At 27.2% G+C, this 24893-nt stretch overlaps 2 protein-coding genes across 8 annotated transcripts in view; one reads left to right on the forward strand and one right to left on the reverse strand.

Moving 5' to 3' along the window:
- Positions 1–19127, forward strand: part of LOC110282984 (uncharacterized) — a 165234-nt gene extending 146107 nt beyond the window's left edge. The window contains exons 46-61 of the mRNA XM_087164083.1: positions 159–208; positions 1822–1859; positions 3158–3274; positions 4880–5035; positions 6102–6232; positions 7209–7310; positions 7663–7770; positions 8166–8267; positions 9840–9947; positions 10299–10400; positions 10755–10862; positions 11215–11316; positions 12059–12098; positions 13048–13113; positions 15372–15522; positions 17255–19127. Of these exons, the coding sequence (XP_087020209.1) occupies positions 159–208; positions 1822–1859; positions 3158–3274; positions 4880–5035; positions 6102–6232; positions 7209–7310; positions 7663–7770; positions 8166–8267; positions 9840–9947; positions 10299–10400; positions 10755–10862; positions 11215–11316; positions 12059–12098; positions 13048–13113; positions 15372–15522; positions 17255–17374 (1601 nt within the window). The 3' untranslated portion in view covers positions 17375–19127. The remainder of the gene's footprint in view (positions 1–158; positions 209–1821; positions 1860–3157; positions 3275–4879; positions 5036–6101; positions 6233–7208; positions 7311–7662; positions 7771–8165; positions 8268–9839; positions 9948–10298; positions 10401–10754; positions 10863–11214; positions 11317–12058; positions 12099–13047; positions 13114–15371; positions 15523–17254) is intronic.
- A 612-nt stretch (positions 19128–19739) lies between these two features.
- The window catches only part of LOC107438926 (uncharacterized), a 53204-nt gene continuing 48050 nt past the window's right edge, over positions 19740–24893 (reverse strand). For all 7 annotated transcript variants that reach the window (XM_071185703.2, XM_016051342.5, XM_071185702.2 and 4 more), the window contains exons 19-21: positions 24355–24423; positions 22733–22883; positions 19740–22126 (exon numbers count right to left, since the gene is read on the reverse strand). In XM_071185703.2, coding sequence (XP_071041804.2) covers positions 21908–22126; positions 22733–22883; positions 24355–24423 — 439 coding nt within the window. In that variant the 3' untranslated portion in view covers positions 19740–21907. The remainder of the gene's footprint in view (positions 22127–22732; positions 22884–24354; positions 24424–24893) is intronic.

Here is a 24893-nt window from a genome sequence, read left to right on the forward strand (position 1 = left end):
TGGTTTTTGCCTATGAATAATGCTTTTTAAAAAAATGGATAAGGATAGTTTTAAAATGAATAATGTCTCTTAAATAACTTTTGTAACCTGTATACTATTTATTCTTCATTTTAGTAGTATTTGTGTTATTATTTTACAATTTATTTTTTATTTTTCAGTGGGTAAGCAGAAACAATCCTCTCCGGAAAAGCAGTCACCACCGTGGGAAGTAGGAAATATTTTTAATTTTTATTTATGTGAATTGCTTAATTTTGCTTTTCTTCTTGCATGTAAACATTCCCAAGTTTAAAGCATTTGAAAAAATTTATATTTTTGAAAACGAGCTGTTGAATTGTTTTAATACAAAATAATGTTTAAAATTGGTTGTTTTTCAGTGTAAATAATACTCCAGTGTTTTCAATATAACGCGAGAATCTCGCATATTTTTTTCTTTTCTCGCATTAAAAAATGATGACCGCGAGAAATTCGCGCATTCTATAAATCAATTTCAAAATTGGAGAATTTCTCGCATTTTCGAAAGAACTTCGAATTACGCCATTTAGAATAAAATCTGTTTCACTTTTCTTCCTGGATCTTTCATTATTTTCAACATCTGCCTCATTATCTAGCATCCCTATTTAACAGTATTGTTCAGAACCTTTTCGAACAACAGAACACAACCACGGAACCCCTTTCAGAACACATTTCTTTGAGAAAGGGTGAGAAATTCTCACTGTTAGTCTCACCGTTCCAAGTTATCTGCTGGATCGCTGAAGCATGGAGTGAATTCACCATAATAAAGTCATGGAAGAAAATTATTGATGAACTAGAGGTGTAATGAACAGTGATCTGGCCGAACACCGAATATTTGGCTGCCATATAGCGAGTTTTTTAAAAAAAAATCATTAATAAATAGTTTTTTTTATATATAAATAAATTTAGTCATAATTGAAAAATAATAAATACTTAGTTATATGTATGGGGTATAAAAAAAAACTGACTAACAGCTATTTAAAAAAATGCGTTATAAATTTGGGAAAAAAAAGAAATAGGAAAAAAAATCCTCTTAATTCTTAAAACGAAAATTTAATACTAAAAATAATATTTTCCTCAGTAAAAATTTTTCCATGAAACATTAAAAAAGATAAAAACGCCTATAAAAAAGATTATATACAAAAGCAAAGCAGAAAAAATATAAGCTGATTTTAATTTTTGAAAAAAAGTTTTAAAGCTTAACATTTAAGTTTTCCAATTACCGTATTTTCAAGAAAAAGTGATGATTAAAGTCCAATGTATATCTTCTTAGCTGCTGCATCATAATAAAAACGTCTACATAAGTTTTTTTTGAAAAAAAGCTAGATAGAAACTAAAACGAAAATGGAGGATTTAAATATGTATAAATTCTCAATTTGTCTTTTTCTCATAGCTATATTTTTCGAAAAATAGTGACCATAAAAGAATATTGTTAATTAGAAACGCTCTTTAAAAAATGCTGAAAAGAAGAAAACTTTTTAAAAGAAGAAAGAAACGGAAAAATATTGTTCTTAATTCTGAAATATAACTTCAAGGTTGAGAATTGCAATTTTTTATGTTACCATTTATCTATCTTTGTGTACAAGAAAAAGGGACAGTAAAAAAACAATGTGTATGAGAAATGTTCAAAAAAGGGTTTTTTGTTGAATTCACTCTATATTCTCTCTCTTTAGTACAAAAATTAAAGTATTGCAAATTTATGTTACTGTATTTTAAAACTTTAATCTTTTTAACTGGAGTATATTGTTTCATTTGCTTAGTTGTGTTTTTATAAAATCTTTAGTAAGTTGATATCTTCTTTTTTTGCAGGTAGTATTGACAAAAAAGTGTCAAGTTTCATTGAAAGGGTTTGTAACATCTACATTTATTGATTATTATATAATTATCTTTGTATCTGAAAAGGTTATAAAGTTGAGCTCTACTTTTTTTTAAAATTGAGAAGTAATAAATCTATATGTAGTAGCTAGTGATTTTAACAGTATACTGTTATATAACATGCATATAACAGTATACTGTTATATGCATTTCCCTTTTAAATCTTCAAATAAATTGCTGGTATTATGTTACTCAAACCGAAGTTTCTAAAATCTAACTATTCTCTGTTTTTAAATTCTTAATTGTAAAAGTAAAACAAATTTTTCACATTATATGTTGAGGCAAATTTTCTAGGCACTGAAAACTGATAAATGTATTAAATTTTCAGTATGAGCCAATAACACATTAATTAAATATTAAAATCATTGTTAGAAATTGCATTATTGTATATTATAAAAAATGCTTAAAGGTGCTTATTTTTGATTTTCGTTTTTTAAAAGCCCTTAAAGGTGCTTATTTTCGATTTTCGTTTTTTAAAAGCCCTTAAATGTGCTTTTTTCATGGGGTGTTTTTAAAAAGTGCTTAATTTTCCCTTTTCGAAAATGACCTTTTTTTTTAACCATGTCAATTTTCGCCACATATTGTGCTAAAGCGTGCTTTTCACATTGTTTTATTCAACGTTTTCACAATTCATTCAACTACGATCTATTTCAGCCTATGGTCGGTCCAAAGCGTATGAAAGCGCCAATAATTGTACAGGTTTGAGGAAATACTTGCGAGTCCGCATGTGCGTATAGTGAGCTGGGTTCGGTGAGATTGTTGCACTCTCATGTGCAACTCTGCTGCATTTTGCAAGATATTTTCGATTTCAAAATATTATTAGTAGTGCAAATATTTTTAGTAGTTTAATACAGTGCTTGAAAATTTTTTTTTGAGTGCTTAAAAAGTACTTAAAAGGTGCTTATATTTTGTTGAAAGATTTGACTACGCACCCTGTGGAATCAAACATTATTAATAATAATTTTTTATTTCTTTTTATAAAAGAATAAAAAGAACAATAAAAATCTACAGTAAGGGTATTGTAGAATAAGGATTCATCTTACCTATCTTTTGTCATTTATTTTATAAAATTAGATTAGAAAAAAAAATATTTTACTTATTTCAATTTTTTATGTGCACTTTTTAGATCAAAATTTTCTGAAATAATAAAATAAAAATGTATATTTGTGTGTATGAAGATTTCAAAAGTCAGAAGAGCAACAAAAATAAATATTATTTTTTCTATTTGTTGAAACTTAGCATTAACTGAACGACTATTTATTTATTTCAGTTTTACTTTTAAAGTCTGGCTTGACAAACAAAGGTCTTTTGAGCTAAATGATAGAGATTTAGCTTCTTTATCTCCTACTCGCTGGTTAAGAGGAAACATTATTGATTTTTACCTTCAGTAAGTTAGATATAGTTTTTAATTTAATATTGTGGTTAGAATATTTCTTAGGCACAATATTGGTGATATCTACTAATTTTATTATTTGAATAATTTAAACAAAAATATTAGTGATTGTAGTGATTGAAAGGAATTAAAAAATAATACATTAGGTGACAGTATCATGTCAAAAAATGTCAAAACAAGAGAATTTCAGTGAGAGGTTATAGCAAAGTTAGAGACAAAAACCATAAGAAATTTTATGAACTCTGGGCATAAAACATGACATCTGTATCTACTTAATCTCAAATATATTAATAAGTCAAAAATTTGCTCTTAAGTTTCAAAATTTTGTATTATTATTATGTTACTTAAGTTTCAAACTTTTGTATTATTACTATGTTACTTAAGATGTTCTTATGGTCAAATAATAATGTTTTTTTTTATTATTATAGTTTAAATTCTGACAAAAAAGAAACTAAATATGTAATAACACAACTAAATAAATGAAATACATTTAAAGTTTTTTAAATAGTGAAGTAATTATAGAACCTTAGGTAATTACTGTTCTCCTTAAATATATATTTTAAGTAGGCACAGTAATTACAAAACAGTAATTTTTGTCCAACAGATCAAAAACTATTTCATTTCTTAAATAATTTTTCAAAAATTGAGTTATAGACCCTTAGTGTTCTCTTTATGTACATTTCAAGTAGGCCCAGAAATTGCAAAACTATAATTTTTGCCAAACAGATGAAAAACTATTTAATTTTTTTACTAAACTGTCTATACTCAATAAAAGTAATTTTTTATATTTTGTACAAACCAAAATTCTTTTATTTGCTAGCAATTTTGTAGAAAAAAAATTTTGAAGCAATAATTACATTCAATAAAGTCACCCACAGATTTTTTAAGGTGCAATTAAACTTATTGACCTTTAAAGAATTGTTACTGCAATCAAACTCTACTGTTCTCTAGAAAAGAGTATCCTTTTTTAACATGGGAGTTATAGTCTATTCAACTAGAGTCATCTATAGTGCCAATACATTGACTTTTTTCATACTTAGGACAATAATTACTCAAAAGTTGGGGTCACATACAAAATTGTGTAAAGAACAAAAAATACAAACTATTCTAAGAATAATGACTATACAAATTCAAGTAGACATTCAGAATATGCATGCATTTATCTCTTGTAACACTTTTATAATATAGTGAAATACATAAAAAAAATTCAGTAATGTGTATGAGGGGGACATGGAACAGTTAATGACATTTTATCTGTATTTTATTTTTATAAAAATGTAATTTATATGCAAAATGTATCTGATGCATATTTTTTTTGACTTCTTGTGAGTATTTTCAGCAAAACATACCATTAATGACAATTCATATTTTAATGAGAAATTTTTTTTAAGGATTCATAAGTTAATGAATTAAGAAATAACCCTTAGGAATCAAAATTTAAGAACTCTCTCTGAATACATAATTCAATTATCAATCATTAGATATTGTCAATCATAGAGTTCTAGATCATTATCAAAAGATTAATTTTTCCCATTAGTTTTATCTTCTTCAATATTGTTTTTTTCGCTGCTTAAATTATGGATACTTATCTGTTTTTAGATATATAATTATGAAATCAAACTATCAAGAAAAAACTCATTTGTTCTCTACTGATTTCTATTCACTTCTATCAAGAAAGGAAAAAAATGATGAAGCTCTGGTACAATCTGTTACAAGAAGTAAAGCGGCGGCAGCAGCAGCAAAGCCTAGTGACAGGTAAATTGCATAAAATGAAATATATAATTTTATATCAAATCTTTAATAAAAATTATTCAATCTATTGTATATAGCTCTTTTTTTTCTCATAATTATATTTGAAGGCAAAAAAAAAGCTTGAAATTTTTGAAATTTCTCAAAAAATTATCATTTTTTAGTTGCATACTCTGCCTTTCTACTATTTTTACAAACTATAAACTTAGAGCCATGGTGGCTTAATCCCAGCTATGGCTGGTTGATATGAATTCTGCAGACCTCTTGCTCCAATCACAGTGCTGATGTAAAATATTCCCAGTGATAGATGGATTATGGGTCAAAGTCCCCATGATGCCGGGCTTAGTGTGGGAGGTTTGGATGGTTTCTCTCTCCATGTAACGCAAATGCCGGTTAGTTCCATCAAGAAAATTAGTTTCTCTCAATGCTTGATTCAGGAATTTCCTTGTCTTCTGGGTTGAGTTCTAAATTACTAGGCTACGGAGTTGAACGTTATAATTGTAAACTCAGAATTAGGTCAGCTGTTTAATCCCGGTTATAAAACAAAAACTTTATAATAAAAAAAACACTGAAAGGTAAGATTATTTACAAGAATAAACACTATTTTTGATTTTTTATAAATATTTTTGACAAACAAACAGAAATAATAAAGTTTTTTTCTTTCACTTAGTTCCTTCAGCAATGTGATCACAAATGCATAATTGTCCCTTAACGGCTCAGTTTCAAATAGCAACGGAGCCTTTCTTATACCGGTAGTGGTTGTGCACGTATGATTTTATAACGATACTTTCATATTACAAGCCGTATTAGTATGTATGGTTACTCCTTAGTACCTATACTCTTGGAGTATACCAGATTGGGGAAGCGCTTTCTCATTTTGCTGGTTCTGAAGGAGTTAATGTCTCATTCTCTTTCATGCATACTAATTTGGAAAGTTAACTTAAAAGTAAGATTATTTATATATAAACTATAGAAATCTTTTTACTTTCAAGTAGTAAATAACAGTAAATTTTTTTATAAATATTTTCATAATTTCAATAATAAATTATCTTATTTGTCTTACTACTTTTAGGCGTCCATGGACAAAAAACATTGATATCTTTTCACAGGACTTTATAATAATTCCAGCAAACATTGAAAATGTACATTGGATATTAATTATTATCACCTTTCTGAAAAATGTTTGTTTAGAAGAGCTAAAAAGTATGTATTTCTATTAATAAATATAATTCATAGCAAAATAGATAGTAGTATTATAAGAATAATTTGTTTTGGTATTAGTCTAAGGACTCACAATATTCTGAAGTTTTTAAATATTTTACTGAAAAATCAAGGTAAGCATCTTAATTATGAATTCAGACAAAATAAATTACAGCATCAGAAACTAGAATATTTTTAAAATTTCAGTAGACCTAACAAATGTTTAACATTTTAAAAATACTATTAAGTACTTACAATTAACATATCTGTATATTCTATACATGTATACAATATGTTATATTTAACATTTGTGGTACAAAAAGTAGGAAAGAATATCTAACTATTAATTTTAAAGCATTAAACGATCTTAATTACATTTGAACATGCAATCCAGTACAGTCAGTTGTATGTTTATGAGTTTAATTGCATTTTTTAATTGTGGTGTAGCTTTAATTATCTTATGTCAATCCTAAATTCAATACATTTCTGAAGTTTCCTTTCTTTTTCCTTTAAACTTGTTCATTTTGATGAAATTTATTTTCAGTTGCAGTGGTAAAAAATAATTTGTAAAACTTATCTAAGCAAAGCTCATAATATGAGTTTTGAGAAAATGTTTAAAATCTCCTATGTATTACAAACTTATTTTCAAATTAATGGAATTATGTACCAATCTCAGTGGGTAGTGGAAATCTGTCAAAGCAAGTTTATTTTTCCTGTTATAAAAATAAAAAAACATAAAATGTGGTAAATTTTTTTTAAAAGAGAAAATTCAGGATTTTAAAGTTTGAATTCACAAGGATAAAGTGTTCTTTTAGTGTTTTCCCTCTATTAAAATTATATTTTCACACAGTTTTAAGACCTGGTTAACTTACCTAGAACTATCTATACTGTATCTAACTAACTCAGCTTAGTATTGAATTTTAAATGGAAACTTTTTATGTAATCATGAAAATGTTTAAATTTTTTCCTTTAAATATAGGCAATGATGCTTCTGAAAAACCATCTCATATTCTGCGTTCTCGTACATCTTCTGAAAATGAAAAATCTGCATCAGTGTCAAGGGCCAGTCGAAGTGATAGAGGTAATTTAAGTTTTCATACATTGGATTAATACTTTACTCTTTTGTGAGTTTTGCACTTTAAAAATTTTTTTTCAGTTCTTTTTATATATAAAAAAAAACATTAAATAGAATTTTTTTTTAAAATCAGAAAATCAGGATTTTGAAGTTTGGATTGACAAGGATAAATGGTTCTTTTAGTGTTTTCCATCAATCATAATTATATTTTTACATAGTTTTTAAGACCTGATTAACTTACCTAGAATAGGCTAGAACCATTTCTACTGTATCTAACTAACTCAGATTAGTATTGAATTTTAAATGGAAAATTTTTATGTAATCGGGAAAATGTTTAAATTTTTTCCTTTAAATATAGCCAATGATGCTTCTGAAAAGCCACCACATATTCTGCGTTCTCGTACATCTTCTGAAAATGAAAAATCTGCATCGGAGCGTAGGTCACTGGCCACTCGAAGTAATAGAGGTAATTTAAGTTTTCATATATTGCATTAATACTTTATCCTTTTGTGAGTTTTGCACTTTAAAAATGTTTTACAGTTCTTTTTAAATTAAAAACAAAAAACATTAAATTAAATTTTCATTAAATCAGAAAATACTGGATTTTGAAGCTTGGATTGACATTAATACTTTACCCTTTTGTGAGTTTTGCACTTTAAAAATGTTTTACAGTTTTTAAATTAAAAACAAAAAACATAAATTAAATTTTTATTAAATCAGAAAATTCTGGATTTTGAAGCTTGGATTGACTTGGATAAATTGTTTTTTTAGTGTTTTCCATATATCATAATTATATTGAATTTTAAATGGAAACTTTTTATGTAATCATGAAAATGTTTAAATTTTTTCCTTTAAATATAGGCAATGATGCTTCTGAAAAACCATCTCATATTCTGCGTTCTCGTACATCTTCTGAAAATGAAAAATCTGCATCACTGTCAAGGGCCAGTCGAAGTGATAGAGGTAATTTAAGTTTTCATATACCGTAAACCGGGGCGAGTCTACCCATTTTTTCAGTTTCTCAACTTTCAAGTGGTCAAACTTTTGTAAATATTAAAAAAAAGGCTTTTGATAGGTGTTTCGGAATCGCTATTTATCCCACTTTAAAGCTGTGAAATCAATTTTAGAAAATATTAACAGTTACGCTGTTACTATATATTTTTATAGAACTGCTGACAAATGTCTGGTATGGGGCGAGTCTACCCATTCTACTAAAATGAATGTTAACATTGTAAATAATCAAATTTTACTATTAAATTGTTATTTTAGTTACTATATAGGATATTTATGAAGTAAAACTCATAACTTTATTATATATTCCATTTTTTTATTCATAAAATAACACAAATTGAGTATTTGATCGATTATCACATTTTGATCACAGTTTTGTTTTTATAATCATTAACATTATAAAATAAAAAAAATTTCTGATTATTGTTGATAAAAATAAATTAAAATTAATATAAATTTACAATTAAATAATTAATAAATAATAATAATTAAAGATTATTAGCAAAATCGAAATTCAAACATTGGGAATCATGAAAAATCGAACCATCTGTAATAATAAATAATAATTTATTTAACTTGCATTAAATAAAAAAAGTTAATTTTGTAATATAAAAATTGAAAAAATAGGTAAAATAAACGTATTTTATATTTACATTTATATTTAACATATAAATTTTCTTATTAATGATAAATTTATCAATGCATAATTAAAATAATGTACTCAAATTCATTTAAAACTACTTAGTTTTAATATAAACAAAGTCTAAATTATATAATTATGCTTTGTTAAAACTAAATACGAATGGGTCGACTCGCCACGCGAATTCCGGCTTTTTGTTAACAACAGCAAAACTTACATTCTTTTTGTTTTTTTTTTCATATAAAATTAATGTAATCTTAGTCTTAGATAAGTTTATCACTTAACCAAAGTGAAAATAGTAATAATAATAATATACTACTTACGGAGCACCAACTAAAAGTTTGCTGATTTTCAATACAAATCTCTCAAAAGACATTTGAACAGGTCGGTTAAAAAGACACCAAATAAATAAAAACGGATCAATCTACTACAGCGCCATCTTCCTGAGAGTCTGAACTAAGTACTCCGTCGGTAAAAATTTTTTTATTTGCAATTTAAAATAGTGAAAATTAAATAAAACTAAAATGGGTAGACTCGCCCCGGTTTACGGTATTACATTGATACTTTACCCTTTTGTGAGTTTTGCACTTTAAAAATGTTTTATAGTTCTTTTTAAATTAAAAACAAAAAACATTAATTTAATTTTTTTTTAAATCAAAAAATTCTGGATTTTGAAGTTTGGATTCACAAGAATAAAGTGTTCTTATAATGTTTTCCATCTATCATAATTATATTTTCACATAGATTTTAAGACCTGATTAGCTTACCTAGAATAGACTAGAACTATCTATACTGTATCTAACTAACTCAGATTAGTATTGAATTTTCAATGGAAACTTTTTATGTAATCGGGAAAATGTTTAAATTTTTTCCTTCAAATATAGCCAATGATGCTTCTGAAAAGCCACCACATATTCTGCGTTCTCGTACATCTTCTGAAAATGAAAAATCTGCATCGGAGCGTAGGTCACGGGCCACTCGAAGTGATAGAGGTAATTTAAGTTTTCATATATTGCATTAATACTTTACCCTTTTGTGAGTTTTGCACTTTAAAAATGTTTTACAGTTCTTTTTATGTATCAAAAAACAAGGCATCAAATTAATTTTTTTTCAAATCAGAAAATTCTGGATTTTGAAGTTTGGATTGACAAGGATAAGTTGTTTTTTAGTGTTTTCCATCTATCATAATTATATTTTCCCATAGCTTTTAAGAACTGATTGACTTACGTAGAATCAGCTAGAACCATTTCTACTGTATTTAACTAACTCAGCTTAGTATTGAATTTTAAATGGAAACTTTTGATGTAATCATGAAAATGTTTAAATTTTTCCTTTAAATATAGGCAATGTTACTTCTGAAGAGTCATCTCATATTCTGCGTTCTCGTTCATCTTCTGAAAGTGAAAAATCTACATCGGTGTCAGTGACCACTCGAAGTGGTAGAGGTAATTTAAGTTTTCATATATTGCATTAATACTTTACTCTTTTGTGAGTTTTGCACTTTAAAAATGTTTTACAGTTCTTTTTAAATTAAAAACAAAAAGCATTTATTTAATTTTTTTTTTTAAATCAAAAAATTCTGGATTTTGAAGTTTGGATTCACAAGAATAAAGTGTTCTTATAATGTTTTCCATCTATCATAATTATATTTTCGCATGGATTTTAAGACCTGATTAGCTTACCTAGAATAGACTAGAACTATCTATACTGTATCTAACTAACTCAGATTAGTATTGAATTTTAAATGGAAACTTTATATGTAATTGGGAAAATGTTTAAATTTTTTCCTTTAAATATAGCCAATGATGCTTCTGAAAAGCCGCCACATGTTCTGCATTCTTGTACATCTTCTGAAAATGAAAAATCTGCATCGGAGCGTAGGTCACGGGCCACTCAAAGTGATAGAGGTAATTTAAGTTTTCATATATTGCATTAATACTTTACCCTTTTGTGAGTTTTGCACTTTAAAAATGTTTTACAGTTCTTTTTATGTATCAAGAAACAAGGCATCAAATTAATTTTTTTTCAAATCAGAAAATTCTGGATTTTGAAGTTTGGATTGACAAGGATAAGTTGTTTTTTAGTGTTTTCCATCTATCATAATTATATTTTCCCATAGCTTTTAAGAACTGATTAACTTACGTAGAATCAGCTAGAACCATTTCTACTGTATTTAACTAACTCAGCTTAGTATTGAATTTTAAATGGAAACTTTTGATGTAATCATGAAAATGTTTAAATTTTTTCCTTTAAATATAGGCAATGATACTTCTGAAGAGTCATCTCATATTCTACGTTCTCGTTCATCATCTGAAAATGAAAAATCTACATCGGTGTCAGTGACCACACGAAGCGATAGAGGTAATTTAAGTTTTCATATATTGCATTAATACTTTACACTTTTGTGAATTTTGCATTTAAAAAAATGTTTTACAGTTCTTTTTATATATCAAAAAAAAAACATTAAACTTAATTTTTTTTTAAATCAGAAAATTCTGGATTTTGAAGTTTGGATTCACAAGGATAAATCATATGTTCTCTCTGCAGTGAGTCCATGTCAACCATGTGATTTGTGTTTGCAATGTCTAACTAACTGGATAAGAATCCTTTGAATGTTTAATTCTTTTTTTTTTTTTTGGTATATCCAGCCCGAGAATGTTTAGGCACATTACTTCTTTGGTTAATATGTTCTTAGTTTTTATTAACTAAATAAATATTCTACCTTTTTTTTAAAATTTATTTTACTTTCTGTGATGATGTGAAATTTTTCTTTACCTTGACCAAATTCTATGCAATTTACTTCTAATGTAAGAATTTCCAGCAAACCACAAAAAAACTGAAGTTATTTACAATATTTCATCAGTCAAACATGGATTTGTAACAATGTTGCAAAACTATTTTTTAATTGTATTCCATGTTGCAAAAAGTAATTAAATTGAAATTTTGTCATTGATGTTTTAAAAAATGTTTTTATTTCTACTTGCCATGTCTTTGTTTTTGCTGTAACATTCTAGGAATTATTTTTTGCTGAATGTGCAACTATAAAGAAAAATATTTATTTTTATTATTTATACAGAAGTTTTAACATAACTTATTTTTCTAGGTAACAGAAGCTCTAGTGAAACAAAATCTAAAACAAAAGTGTAAGCTTTTTTTTATTTAAAAAAGTATTTGATTTTTAATAATAAAAAATTGCTAAAATGTATGCTGTTTTATGATCCATTTTTTTTATAAAACTATCCATATTTTATAGGATTTATTTATCTGCCGTTCATACTGCAGATAAACATAACTATCTAACCAACAGCTATCAAGTTATCAGAGACAAGAATTGAATTGCCTACGCTATATTTAAAATTTTGTAAAATAGTCTAATTATATTCCAACAAAATTCTTTTAACTAATAAGAAGGATACATAATATTTCACAACTGTTATATACTTTATTTTCAACTTGCATACTTTGAGGTAGTAAAAATTAAACAATTAGTCAACAATAACTAAAATTAATCAATTTTAAATGATTTATCTTAGTTATAGTTTTTAATAAAAAAGTTATACTTAATTGAAAACATTTGAAATTTTGCATTTTCTACGGTTTCATAGTAAAAGTTGAATGCACAAGTACTCTTAAAATTTATTTTTAAAGAAATAACTAGTTTTTCAAGATGGGACGAACTTATCTAATAAAATATTGGAAATTAAGGGCTGTTGATAAAATAGTAGCGGATTCCTTACAGTGATGAAGATAAAAACTAAATAAATATTAGAAAAATAAAAACTAAAAGTTCCTTTTTAAAATTTAAAAATATTAATAAATAAATTAGCAAGTTTTTAGAACACCAAGGGGAATTAATCTCACAAAATTCTGAAAAAAAAAATACAGGTTGTATCTTGAATTGAAAGCGTTTGCATAAAGTAATTTTTTGATACTCTTTTTAACTAATAATATTTAATCAAAATTTCATAAATTATACTATTATTCATAATGTTTTATTTTTTCTTGCATTATAATAATGTAGGAATATTTTAAAACAGTAACAGGTACAAAGTGACTTTTAAATTTAATGTTTTTTTCTTCTTTATTTTCTAGACCAAAAATTTTTGTCTATGATTCTCTTAAATCTGACAATAAGCAAGTAGTTACTAGAATAAGAAAGTGAGTATTTACTTTGCATTGATCAAAATTATGACAATAATGTACTAATAATTTTGCTATTGAATTGTGTCTGATATCCCATATCAGTGTTTCTTATTCTCTGTTTACAACTGTCAGCAGCATGCTACGTATTTAATTTTGGGTGATCTGTATCTTTCTTACACTGTTCATTATTTTTTCACATGTTATAAATTTCGAAGGAGACAGAAAAGAACAAAATTTGTTTAGTATAGAGCTCTGATGGCTCAGCAGTTAAGACACTGTACTGTCATTGTGCAGAACTGGGTTTCGATCCCCAGTGGCGACTTGAAGCCCACCCAGCCGTTGATCGATTGGTTCCAGCTTGTCTGGGAAGAAAACCGGCCTGTGCGCAGTACTGACCACATTGGTCATAAAACTGTGGAGTCCAGGGCTCGAAGAACCACTTGTCCGCCCGTCCTCGGCTGTCAAAAATTCCCCGCGGACAACAAATTTCTCGAATCCAGCGTCCGTGCGGACGGCCATTTTCCCGTTAATGTTCGTGATACATTTTCAATTTTTTTTAATCTTACAAGAGTCTAGCGCCTCACTTCTAAAATGACCCTCTAATCTCGAAATACAGCAACATGCTGCGCATGGTGGAATTGATGTTTTCTCTCTCTGGAAGTACTGCAGCGGTTGAAAGGGGCTTTTTAGCAATGAACTTAAAAAAAACACATTACTTACTGATCCTAAACAACAAGCGTTAAGCGCATTTATGAACATCTACCTAAGTGGAAAACCTCTTTCCAATTTCTGTGCAGAAACCTCTGTAAATCATTGGCTTTATTGTGGAACTGGCAAACGTCATATTTGATTCATTTAAAAAACGCAGTACCATCGGATAAATTGACATAATTGACAGATAACTTAACTTTTGTTATTTAAATTATTTCATCAAAGAAATAAATTATTTCATAATAGAAATACTAGGTTTAACTATTAGTAACCTAGTATTTCTTTTATTACTGTATAATGTAATCCTAGTATTTGTAATCCTAGTAACTACTAATTCATTGTGCAATTTAAATAAATGTTTGTAATAAATAAGAGAAAATTATATTTTTATTTATTTAGAAGCGACGGGTTAGTTTCAAAGTAGGACGGGTACATTGTTGGACAAGCCATCCTCGGGGACGGGTAAATTTCCTGAGTTTCTTCAAGCCCTGGTGGAGTCTTAAACTCCATGAACTCTCTGGCCAACAACTAGCTGTTGCGAGAATGCTTTAGGGGGGTGTAGGGCTGTGTAGGGGGTCAGGGAACTGGCCTTGCATCAGAAAGGCATGGCTGTTCTCTCATTCTCTGTCCTTACTGTAGGAGCAACATGGCCCACCTAATATGGTTTCCCTTAAATTGTGGCCTACAAATCTGCCCTAATACGCCTGAATTGACGAAATGTCAACCCAGGAGGGCATTGAAAACAACAAAAAAGTTAATTACTAAAAATTATGTACATGTATGGTTAATTTTTTGTCATACTCCTTGTGAAGATCTAGCAATTTTTCATATCAGTGAACTAGGTCTCTATTCACTCTTTAAAATCTTTTCCAACAGTAATTGTAATTAGTTATTGAGATTCGACTTAAATAATTCTAACATCTATTACAATTATCTGTTATAAAAATTTTACATTTTAGTGAAACTTCCATCCTTATTCAATGATATTGTTTTGCTTATAATATCTTATATTTGACGTTACAAGTGAAAATCAAAGTTTTCTGATGAAAAATTGCTTGATATTTATAAGATATGGTCTGGATTTTCATTGAAATTTTCCGGATATACCTGGAAAAGTCAGGGAATTTTTATCCTGAAATTGAATGGGAACCCTGAATAAATGTCGGAAATTTGTATTTTGTTTTAAATAATTATAGTACCCACCTATTTCCATTTTAATTAAATTGCACTGCCCTTATTTATGAAAAACTTTTTGGTTAAATTGTACTGAAATGACAAAACTAGCTGCTTCCGTTATAATCAGAGTACAAAATATATTCTCAATGTTATTTTCTTTCTTTCTGAAAAGCATTACTAAGAAATACTTTTTTTACATTTCATATCTAAATTAATGTTAAAATTGAAAATTTAATGTTTTTTTTTTTTATTTCTCAGAAAATTGAATGTGTTTAAAAAAAATTTTAAATTTTCCAAAATATTTTTTGTAGCTAAATAGTAAGAGTTAATTTTAATGTTTCAAATCCTATGTACATTTGTTTAATAACGATTTGTTTTGTTATTAGTTTTTTACAAGAAGAATGGGAATTCAAGAAAAAGGGAATAAAATCCTTTGATGAAAAAGTTCTTCCTCTTGGTCCTGAGAATAGTGCTGAGCAACTTGATAATCATAGTTGTGGATTATATGTGTTTTATTTTCTAGAAAAATTTTTCAAGGTAAGTATCTTTTCTAAGTATTAAAAAAAAATATCTATAAATGACTTGGGGATATATAAGTTACATTTTCAAGTTGTTCAGGAGAACCTTAATGTAAAAAAACACCATGATTCCCTTGTAAGAAATAAGATGTTTTTGTACCTTGTACTTCCATCTAGATTTAAATTCAGCAACTTCTAAAATATGAATATCAAAATAATACTTTCAAATAGAAGTAAAAAACATGCTCTTTATAAATAGTGTAGCTGCTCACTCTATTTCCCCAAGATTTTCTTATGCTCTATGAATATAAATTTGGGAGTTTTTAGGAATTTATTCTTATAAAAAAATTATTTTTGTTCTTTCATTATATTCTTTTTGTTTCTTTCATTTTGTTCTTTCATAATACAAAGCCATTTCATACAATCTCTTTTAGGGTTGATTTAGATTATGCTGAACTTATAAAATTAATTTAATAAGTGCTGTCTTATAAAATTAATTATGATAAGTGCTGTCTGTTATATAAAATTATATCTTAGACAACAAATCGAATTGTTAGGAATTTAGTGCAAAAGTTTTCCTAATTGGGACATCATAAATTTAAATAAGGAAGCTGGTAGAGTGAGTTAAGGCCTGGTTACAAAACGTCAGCTTGAAGCGAGCGCTAACCCCTGATTGGTCAATTTGTGAGTTAGACAGCATACGTCATCAAACGCTCAGCATCAGTCTTTTTGCATAATTCGTAGAGAAAAATCAACATGGTAAAGGAAAATTCTCTTTTTGAAAAAGGGAAAATTAAGCACTTTTTAAAAACACCCAATGAAAAAACCACCTTTATGGGCTTTTAAAAAACGAAAATAAGCACTTTTTAAAAACGCTACACACCCTATATTAAATTTTAACTGTCTATTTGAGGATTAAGCAGTAGCCAGATTCTTTCAAATTTAATAACGCTGGGTTGGCTTTAGTTTTGGTTATATATAATCAATTGATAACTCCCCAAATTTTGGATCTCTTCCCATGCTTCCAAAATCGCCGTTAGCAACTATGCATTTACTGGAAATTTAATTTTCTTGGTGTTGAAATTGGAGTGTTTTTGGATGTCCAATGGCCCCTCAGTTCGATCTTTGAAAGTTTTGCAAAATTGTTATAAAAAAGAAATGATCTAAGACAAAACTGTCTTTGTCTCTGTAAGGAAAAGATTAATATTTTGTTTTGTTTATATAATCTGTTTTTGAAGTCATAATTATGGCTGTATTTTTTCATTTTAAAAATGCTCCTTAATAGGCAAGATGTTTTTCGTTGTTTGATCTTATCTCTGCAGTATCAATGCAATAACTATGTATAAATGAAATTTTCACTATGACCATCTGCCATGATAAATCCCTTATGTTAACAACTATTTTTTTGATAGCTTTTTAGTTACATGGTAGAGGGGTATATTTAACAATTATTATGCGTAAAGATATTTTTTTAAAATTATATTTAAAAAAAAAACTTTTTTCAGAAAAAAACTAGCAAATATAATAAAATGTATGCCCCAAAATGGAATTTTGACACCATGATGGGAATAATTTTGTGACGTAACACCTAGAGAGAATGTGGTTTTTTTAAGTTTTTGATTTGAACACTAAATGAAAAAAAAGAAAGATTTAAAAAAATTGAATTAGTTTTTAATTGTAATTGAAATAGTTACTAACTTAACATTTTTCCTTGCAGCTAAAATGTATTTATATCTTCTTTTTTTTTCTAGAAAAAAATGTTTGAGTCTAATGAAGAATTAACAATTGATGAACATTTCCGACCAGCCCTTAAAAGAAAAGAAGTCTTTGAAGCCATTTTAAAATTGAAAAAAACAATAGCTCCTGTTTAAAAAAAAAAGCCATTTCATTTGTTTAACTTGTCAAGTCTATAAGACTTCTCTTTGACTTATTAAAGACATTTAACAATCGGAATTTTGACGTTTATATGAGAATCAAGTTAGAATTCATATTGTGTGTATCTAGCTAACCTCCAATGATTCTAATTTCCCAAATATTAATTTTCCTTGTGACAATGTATGCACTGAATTCGTCTATAATTTCAGTTCACTTCATCATATACATATTTTTTATACTACCGATATATTTTATTTATATATTATATAATTATAATGAACAGTATCATTGTGGAATCTAAATTTTGACAATTTTTTAATTAACTTATTTGTTGCATATTTCTTATTCATTGCATTTACTTACTTTTTTTATATCTTATAATATATCTCTGTTAAAAAATTTTACAATGTCAACTACTAGTTTCAAACAGCTACGACAGATAACAGTTTTCAGTGGTAAGGTCACTGTAAAAATTGTTAGTGTGTGTAAAAAAAAAGGCTTTAAGGTAAAAACTTTGCTTGACATTTGTGTTAACCTCAGTACGCTGTGAAATTGTCCCAATATTTTCTTTTAAATGAATATTGTCAAGTTTTGAATTAAAAATCAAATTTTTTTTTTTTTCAAATTTTGTATCACATATTAAAAGTTAATAACTTACTCAAGAATCACTCTTATTGCATTGCTACAGTATTTTAAACATTTTTTGTATAAAAGTACGAAGAAAAAAATAAAGTATATAGACATTTTGTTTTTCAAATTTTGTGTACCGTGACTATGATTTAATTTTTTTTTAACAAAATGATGTTTACTTGACAAAGTGGCTCATATGTTTTCACACTCTTATAACTTCTGTTTTGTGCATCCATCAGTTTTATTAATTTTGGAATCATCAAAAAAAATTTTATTAAATTATTTTTATTTGGGATAATTTGCGATTTTTTTTAAAGTGAAGAAACAAATTTCATCACCTTAATTTTACTTCCTTATACTGAAAATCCCCCCTTTTTTTTTAACATACTGAGAGAGAAAAAATCAAGAGGTATTTTTTTTTTTAACTAAAAAAAAATAATAAAATGTAAATTTTAGCCAAATGTACGTTTTTGCTTTTCTAAACATTTGAATAACCTCCTTAAATTTTGTTTGCACATAATGCTCAAAAAGATGCTTTTCAATGTAGATATATATCAAGAGGGTGATATACTACTTTATATGAACCCTACATAACATTTTATGCTTTGATTATCATTTAAAATTATTATAACGGCTTTCAAAGCATAAAGTGTTATCACTTATTTTTGTATACATTTCTTATGAAATATCAGTATTGACTGAATCTTTTTTTTTATTTAGTTTATAGAAAAATTCTCACACTATGGTTTATTGATCGATAGTTAATGGAAATAAATTATTTATATTTAGTTGTCTAATAATAAGCTATTAATGTGAGAAAAATACATTTCGACCTAAAAACTAATCTAGTTCATTCATTTTTATGTATCGAGAGAATTAAATCCAAAATTGCAAAAGAAGATAACTTCCAGATTCAATTAAAGTTTGGATTTTAGTTATGCTTATTAACTGTTTGAATGTTAAACATCAAGTTTGCATCAATATTATTGTGTGGAATAGTAATATTTATCTGATTTTTCTAAATTTTTGCATACAATAAATACATTTTTTAACATGAAACTTGTATGAATTTTCCTTTAGATATGTATTATTGTATAATAAAAAATTTTTTTATTTTTATATATTTTCTGTCTTTACTTAGTGCATATTACAATTCACGATCACAACGCTTGAATACGCCCTCTAGCAGGTAAATACGAAGCAAAATACAGAAGAACTTTAAAAAACAACCTAGAACATTTGTAAATCATTCCGAAACAGAACACATCCAACATTTGAAGAACAATTTCTAAATTTTTTCCTTTCCATTATCAAGAACAAATATCTAAATAGTTTGCACAAAGATAGATAACAAAGTTTCTGGTATCTAAATACAACAAACTTTGCCAGGCATGAATGAGAAGAAACAAAAGTAGATTTATGTCATTCATGCCTGGCGAAGTTTGTCGTGTTTAGATATTACAACATACATACATTATTAGATATTTGTTGTATTACAAACTTTGTCAGGCATGAATGAGAAGAAACAAAAGTAGACTTTTGTTTCATATCATTCACATCTAGCAAGTCTTGGAATTATTTTATATTTTTGTACTAATGCATATAGACTGCAATAGAATGACTAAATCCTTCTGATATAAAATAATAATATAAGTGAATATTTATAAGCACTTTTTTCAAAATTAAGATTCAAATTTTAGGCAAACTACCTGCAAAATAATTTTAAAAAAATCAAGGCTGAACTAAAATTTTATTTTCTGTATATGAGTGCTCATACAATAAACAAGTACAACTGGGCATACAAATGTTTGTTTTTTTATTTTCTGTTTGCCTTCAGAAAATAATTAACACAGATGTGTCGTAAACTTTCTTCATATAACGGTTTTTGGAGCCACTTAAAAAATAGTGTAAAATCCGTTACTAAGTTGGCTTAGCTTTATGTTCATAAAATCTTTGATTTTAATATTAATTCATTTTAATCAGTTTAGATAGCAGTAAAATGTTTCCCCTGAATCAGATTTCAAATTAATCTGAATTGTGGAAAAAAATCTCAAAGTTGAAGGAACGCTAAAAATTTCGAGATAACAAATTCAGAGCGAAATATGTTTGAAAGAGTAGAAAAATATATTCCAAAATAGTACTCTAAAAAGTGGAGTCAGGAAACATAAGAAATAACTACTAATAATTCTGTATGTAAATAATAGTTGATGGTAAGTCTAAATACAGCAATAATTTTTAAAAGTAAGAGAAAAATTGTACATTAAAGAGAAAAGTATTGGTTTACAATGAACTTGCATTGTTGTTTTTTCACCCAAAAATTCATTTTCTATAACAAAAAAATATTCGACATAACGAGGTATTGAGAAGAAACTCTTCGACACAGGAATTCAAATTAACATGAACTAGTTATGTAATGCCAAGAGGAAAAATATTTTTTCGCACATATTAAGGTTTTTGAGATATAGTAGCTCGAGATATTTAAAGTATACTGTATATATATATTCCAATTAAGTTGCATCAGCATTTTTCATTTGTCCTGTAGCAAAAAAATTAAACAAAATTACTTTTAATAACTTTTATTTTTTTAACATAAAAAATGCATTGATATTCAAAACATCAAACCACAATTATAAACATGTAATGATACATAATAATCACTTAATAAGTTAAATCACTTCAATAGTGACTAACAGCCTATTCAGAATCTAGTTCAGATTCTAAAAATAATGACTCTCACTGTATGAAAGCTATATATCATCAAGCTAATTAGCAAAACTCTTTAAAGAAGTATTGTCCTCTACAGTAAAGGAAAAACTTCCTAAAAATTAGCAATGTGGTTTTTAGGACTAAAGTCATTAATATGGTTGGTATATTTTAATAAATATAATGTATAATAAATATATGATTCTACATTAAGAAAAAAATGGAGTTTCCTTGCTAATTAGCATGACAATACACAAGTAACTCTTAGACTCAATTTTCCCCAAGATTATAAAAATTTAAAACATCGTGCAACAATTTTCAAGAAACTATATAGTTCAACAGTCACATATAAAAATCAAAGATCTTGGTATCTTCCCCCAAAAATATATAATACAAATAAAAAATTAATTAGGTAATTAACGAAATCAAATAACTTTTGAAGCTTGCAAAATTTAGCGAGGTAAATTTTAATAATTTATACAGGGTTTCCACATTACTTCAGAAATGAAACCCTGTCTGTCCATGTGTTAGTTATGCAATACAATTTTTTGAGGAAAAAAAATATATTTATATGTGAAACATTGGATTTTATGAGAAACAAAGTAAAAAAAAAAAATGGAATAAAAACTACAGTGCAGCAATATGGAATAATTGTAATTGATCTTAATGACTGTTTACTGCTGTTGCCACTATGTCAAAAATTTAGTCATTATTTTAGTGAGGGGAAAAGGCATTTTATTGCTTCTGAGAAGAAATCAAATTCTTAAGGGAATTCCAGGTTTTTACCGACCAATGAGAACCCTGGTTACAGCGATATCTGAAATTATTAAAATATAACGAACATTTACACAGTTGAAATTTGGGATTTATTTATTATTGTCCTTTAAAAAATAGATAATTGTAGCAAATCAAGCACTGATAAAGGTGAAAAGAAATTTTACCTTTGGAGAAAATCGTGGTTTCACAATTTTTACCCCCAATACAATTACCTTAGTGATTATTTTATAGTACATAACAGAGACATGAAAATCATAAAACAAAGGCTTCGTTATTTACAACTTATTTTAGTACAGATATAAAATATCTCCTTGTTGAAGAGTTTTGAATTATGAGTTATTCACAGTGTTTCATGCAAGCTCTCTCCTTGCAATAGAGAAAAAGTTGAAAGTTCATCTAATGTCATAGTTTCTAATTCATCATCTATTATTATCTGTTTGTGTAGATGAAACTATGGGAGAAGCAGAGGGTTGGATTATTTTCTTAATAGTAACACCACTTAAGTTAGTTTGTTTAGTTTGATATTTTTTCTGAAGATTTAATATAAGTTCTTTCAATTCTTGACGTTTCTTGGATATTTTTGTATCAGTAAACCAGCTTGTTACATCCATAGGATTACCAAAATGTGTTATGGGATTCTAAAAGAAAAACAAAAAAATTTTTTGATTAATTATGCAAAAAAATTTTTTTTTCAATAAAAACAGACATTAAAATCCTTTTAGATAGTTATAACATATACTTCAATTAGTTTAAAAATAGAGAGGTCTGACAAATAAAAATTTTAGAATACTGAAAAATGAATACATAACATAATAATAATGTAATATGTACCCAAGCAAACAATTAATGAACAGAGTAAAGAGTCTATCTCAATAGGGATTTTTTTTTCGATTTCTAGGTATTTTCGGAAATTCATTTGTTTTGTTTTGTTTTTTTTAAAAAAACAGAAAGTTTTGATTAAGCCAGTAGATTCTGAGAAACTGGCAAAATATAGTAGAGTTGGCAGCTATGTTAGTACCTTAAGTTTTAGATAGCTACAGCTGCTATTTTTCTTAATAAATATTAGAAGTGGTTCACTACAAATAATAATTTCTACAAGATCAAAGAAAGTGCCATAATATTAGTGAATCTCAAAAATAATGGATTGGGTCACTAAGACTGAGGATTATTTTCTTTTTACATAGAATGACAAAAGGTATAAAATATTTAATACATCAGAAGCAAGATAATTAAAATATAAGTACCTCAAAAAAGCTCTCAACATATTGCAGAACATATAAACCACAATCACTAAAATTAGTTTGTTGAGGGCATTTTACTATAAAACCTTGCATTGTACTCTTATCAAATACTTTCCTGGTTCCTTTTCTCATTTTCCACTCCATTTCCAAGTATCTAAAAATGTAAAATTCATAGCATTCAAAAGCAGGTTTAAAAAATAGCATTATTATGAGTAGGACTGGATAATGTTAAGATTCTGTCATTGCAAAGTATTGTCCCTCTAACATCGCAATGTCTTATTTCACATTTGGTATTGTGTAATTTTGAATTATTGCACTTTTTAACTAATGATTCTGGTAATAAACTCAATCCTAAGTTACCTATCAGAAGAAGTGTCAGAAATGTTATAAATTAGTCTAGTTACAAACAATAAATTATATTTTCAAAAAAAAAAAAAATTCGATAAACCACAGGGATACAATAATAACACAATTTATAGAATTTTTTAAGACCTCAATATTATCAAAAGTATTAACATTAAAAAAATAAACTGGGCAGCTCATCACTAGCCTAGATGGGGGAAAAAATACAGTAAAAGAAAATTTGAAGAAAGGTGGCGAAGCTTTTTGGTAGTTGAAAAAAAGGAAGGTCAAAACAATGATGGCTCGATTATGAGGAATCAGATTTTAGCGTTTAAGCAGATCCAGGACATCCTAGGTTTTCCTGAAAAAATCTTCAATAGAAGTATGAATCACTTTGGTCTATTTTGCCAAATATTATGAATGTTTATAAATTACTATAAAAAGTTTTTTTTTGTTTTCGTTTAATGCATAAAAATACAAGTTTCCTGATACATAGAACAGTTATTTTTTTTTTGGGCTTCAGTTATCATTAATATGACTGAACGCACTTCATAGAAAAAAACAGGGCTCGAAAAAACTCAGAAATTTTACCCGTTCCTGAGGACGGCTTGTCCAACAATGTACCGGTCCTCCTTTGAAACTAACCCGTAGCTTCTAAATAAATAAAAATATAATTTTCTCTTATTTATTACAAACATTTATATAAATTGCGCAATGAATTAGTAGTTACTAAGATTACAAATACTAGGATTACATAATACAGTAATAAAAGAAATACTAGGTTACTAATAGTAACCTAGTATTTCTTTTATTAAATAATTTAAATGACAAAGGTCAAGTTATCTGGAATGTCAATTTATCCGAGGGTACTGAGTTTTTTAAATGAATCAAATATGACGTTCGCCAGTTCACCAATCAAGACAATGATTTACAGAGGTTTCTGCACAGAAATCTGAAAGGGGTTTTCCATTTATGTTGATGTTCATAATTAACGGGATTTCTAGATTTGAGGGTCATTTTAGAAGTGAGGCGCTAGACTCTTGCAAGATAACAAAAATTGAAAATGTATCATGAACATTAACGGGAAAATCGCCGTCCGCGCGGACATCGGATTCGAGAAATTCGTTGTCCGTGGGGAATTTTTGACCGCCGAGGAAGGACGGACAGGTGGTTTTTCGAGCCCTGGAAAAAAATAAGTAGTTAAAGATAGCTAAAGTTTGAGCTCAAAAACAAATTATCAAGTAATCCATAATAAAAATTAGTATAGTAAAAAAATTGCTTACTCTCTTAAAGTTGAAGCGATCCTCCACCTATTTGGTCCGCTTAATGAATCAAAAATTAAAATGCAAGGTCTGAAAAATAAGTAAATAATTTATAAGATATTCTTCATTTCATTTTCTATATTCAATCATAAGCATGTCAAGGATTAATAAAATTTCTTATTTATATCAAAAAAAATTCTTTTTTTCTTTTAACCTTTGATCTGAGCAACCTGTAATCTTTCATCTTATTCCCTTAAACCATTACTTAAACAGTTTTCCATATACTTTTTTTTTTAACTGGTATTTTTAATTCTGAAATAAAATAAACAAGAAAGATAATAGCAATATTATGATAATGTAAAGATATTAGCTCCTGAACGGAAAAAAAAATTTAGTTATCAATATAACTTTCCTTTAAAACAATTAAGTAAAAAGTGAATAAAAGAAAAACTTGGAAGATCAGCACATACTAAAGGAATAATTTTTCAACAAAATTAAATTTTGTAAAATTCGATAATTGTAGTTTTGTGGGCAACACAGCAGCCACTTTTAATTTACAA

The sequence above is a fragment of the Parasteatoda tepidariorum genome, chromosome 5, assembly GCF_982258835.1.
Source record: "Parasteatoda tepidariorum strain Cologne lab strain chromosome 5, Ptep-v5.0, whole genome shotgun sequence".
Lineage (NCBI taxonomy): Eukaryota > Metazoa > Arthropoda > Arachnida > Araneae > Theridiidae > Parasteatoda > Parasteatoda tepidariorum.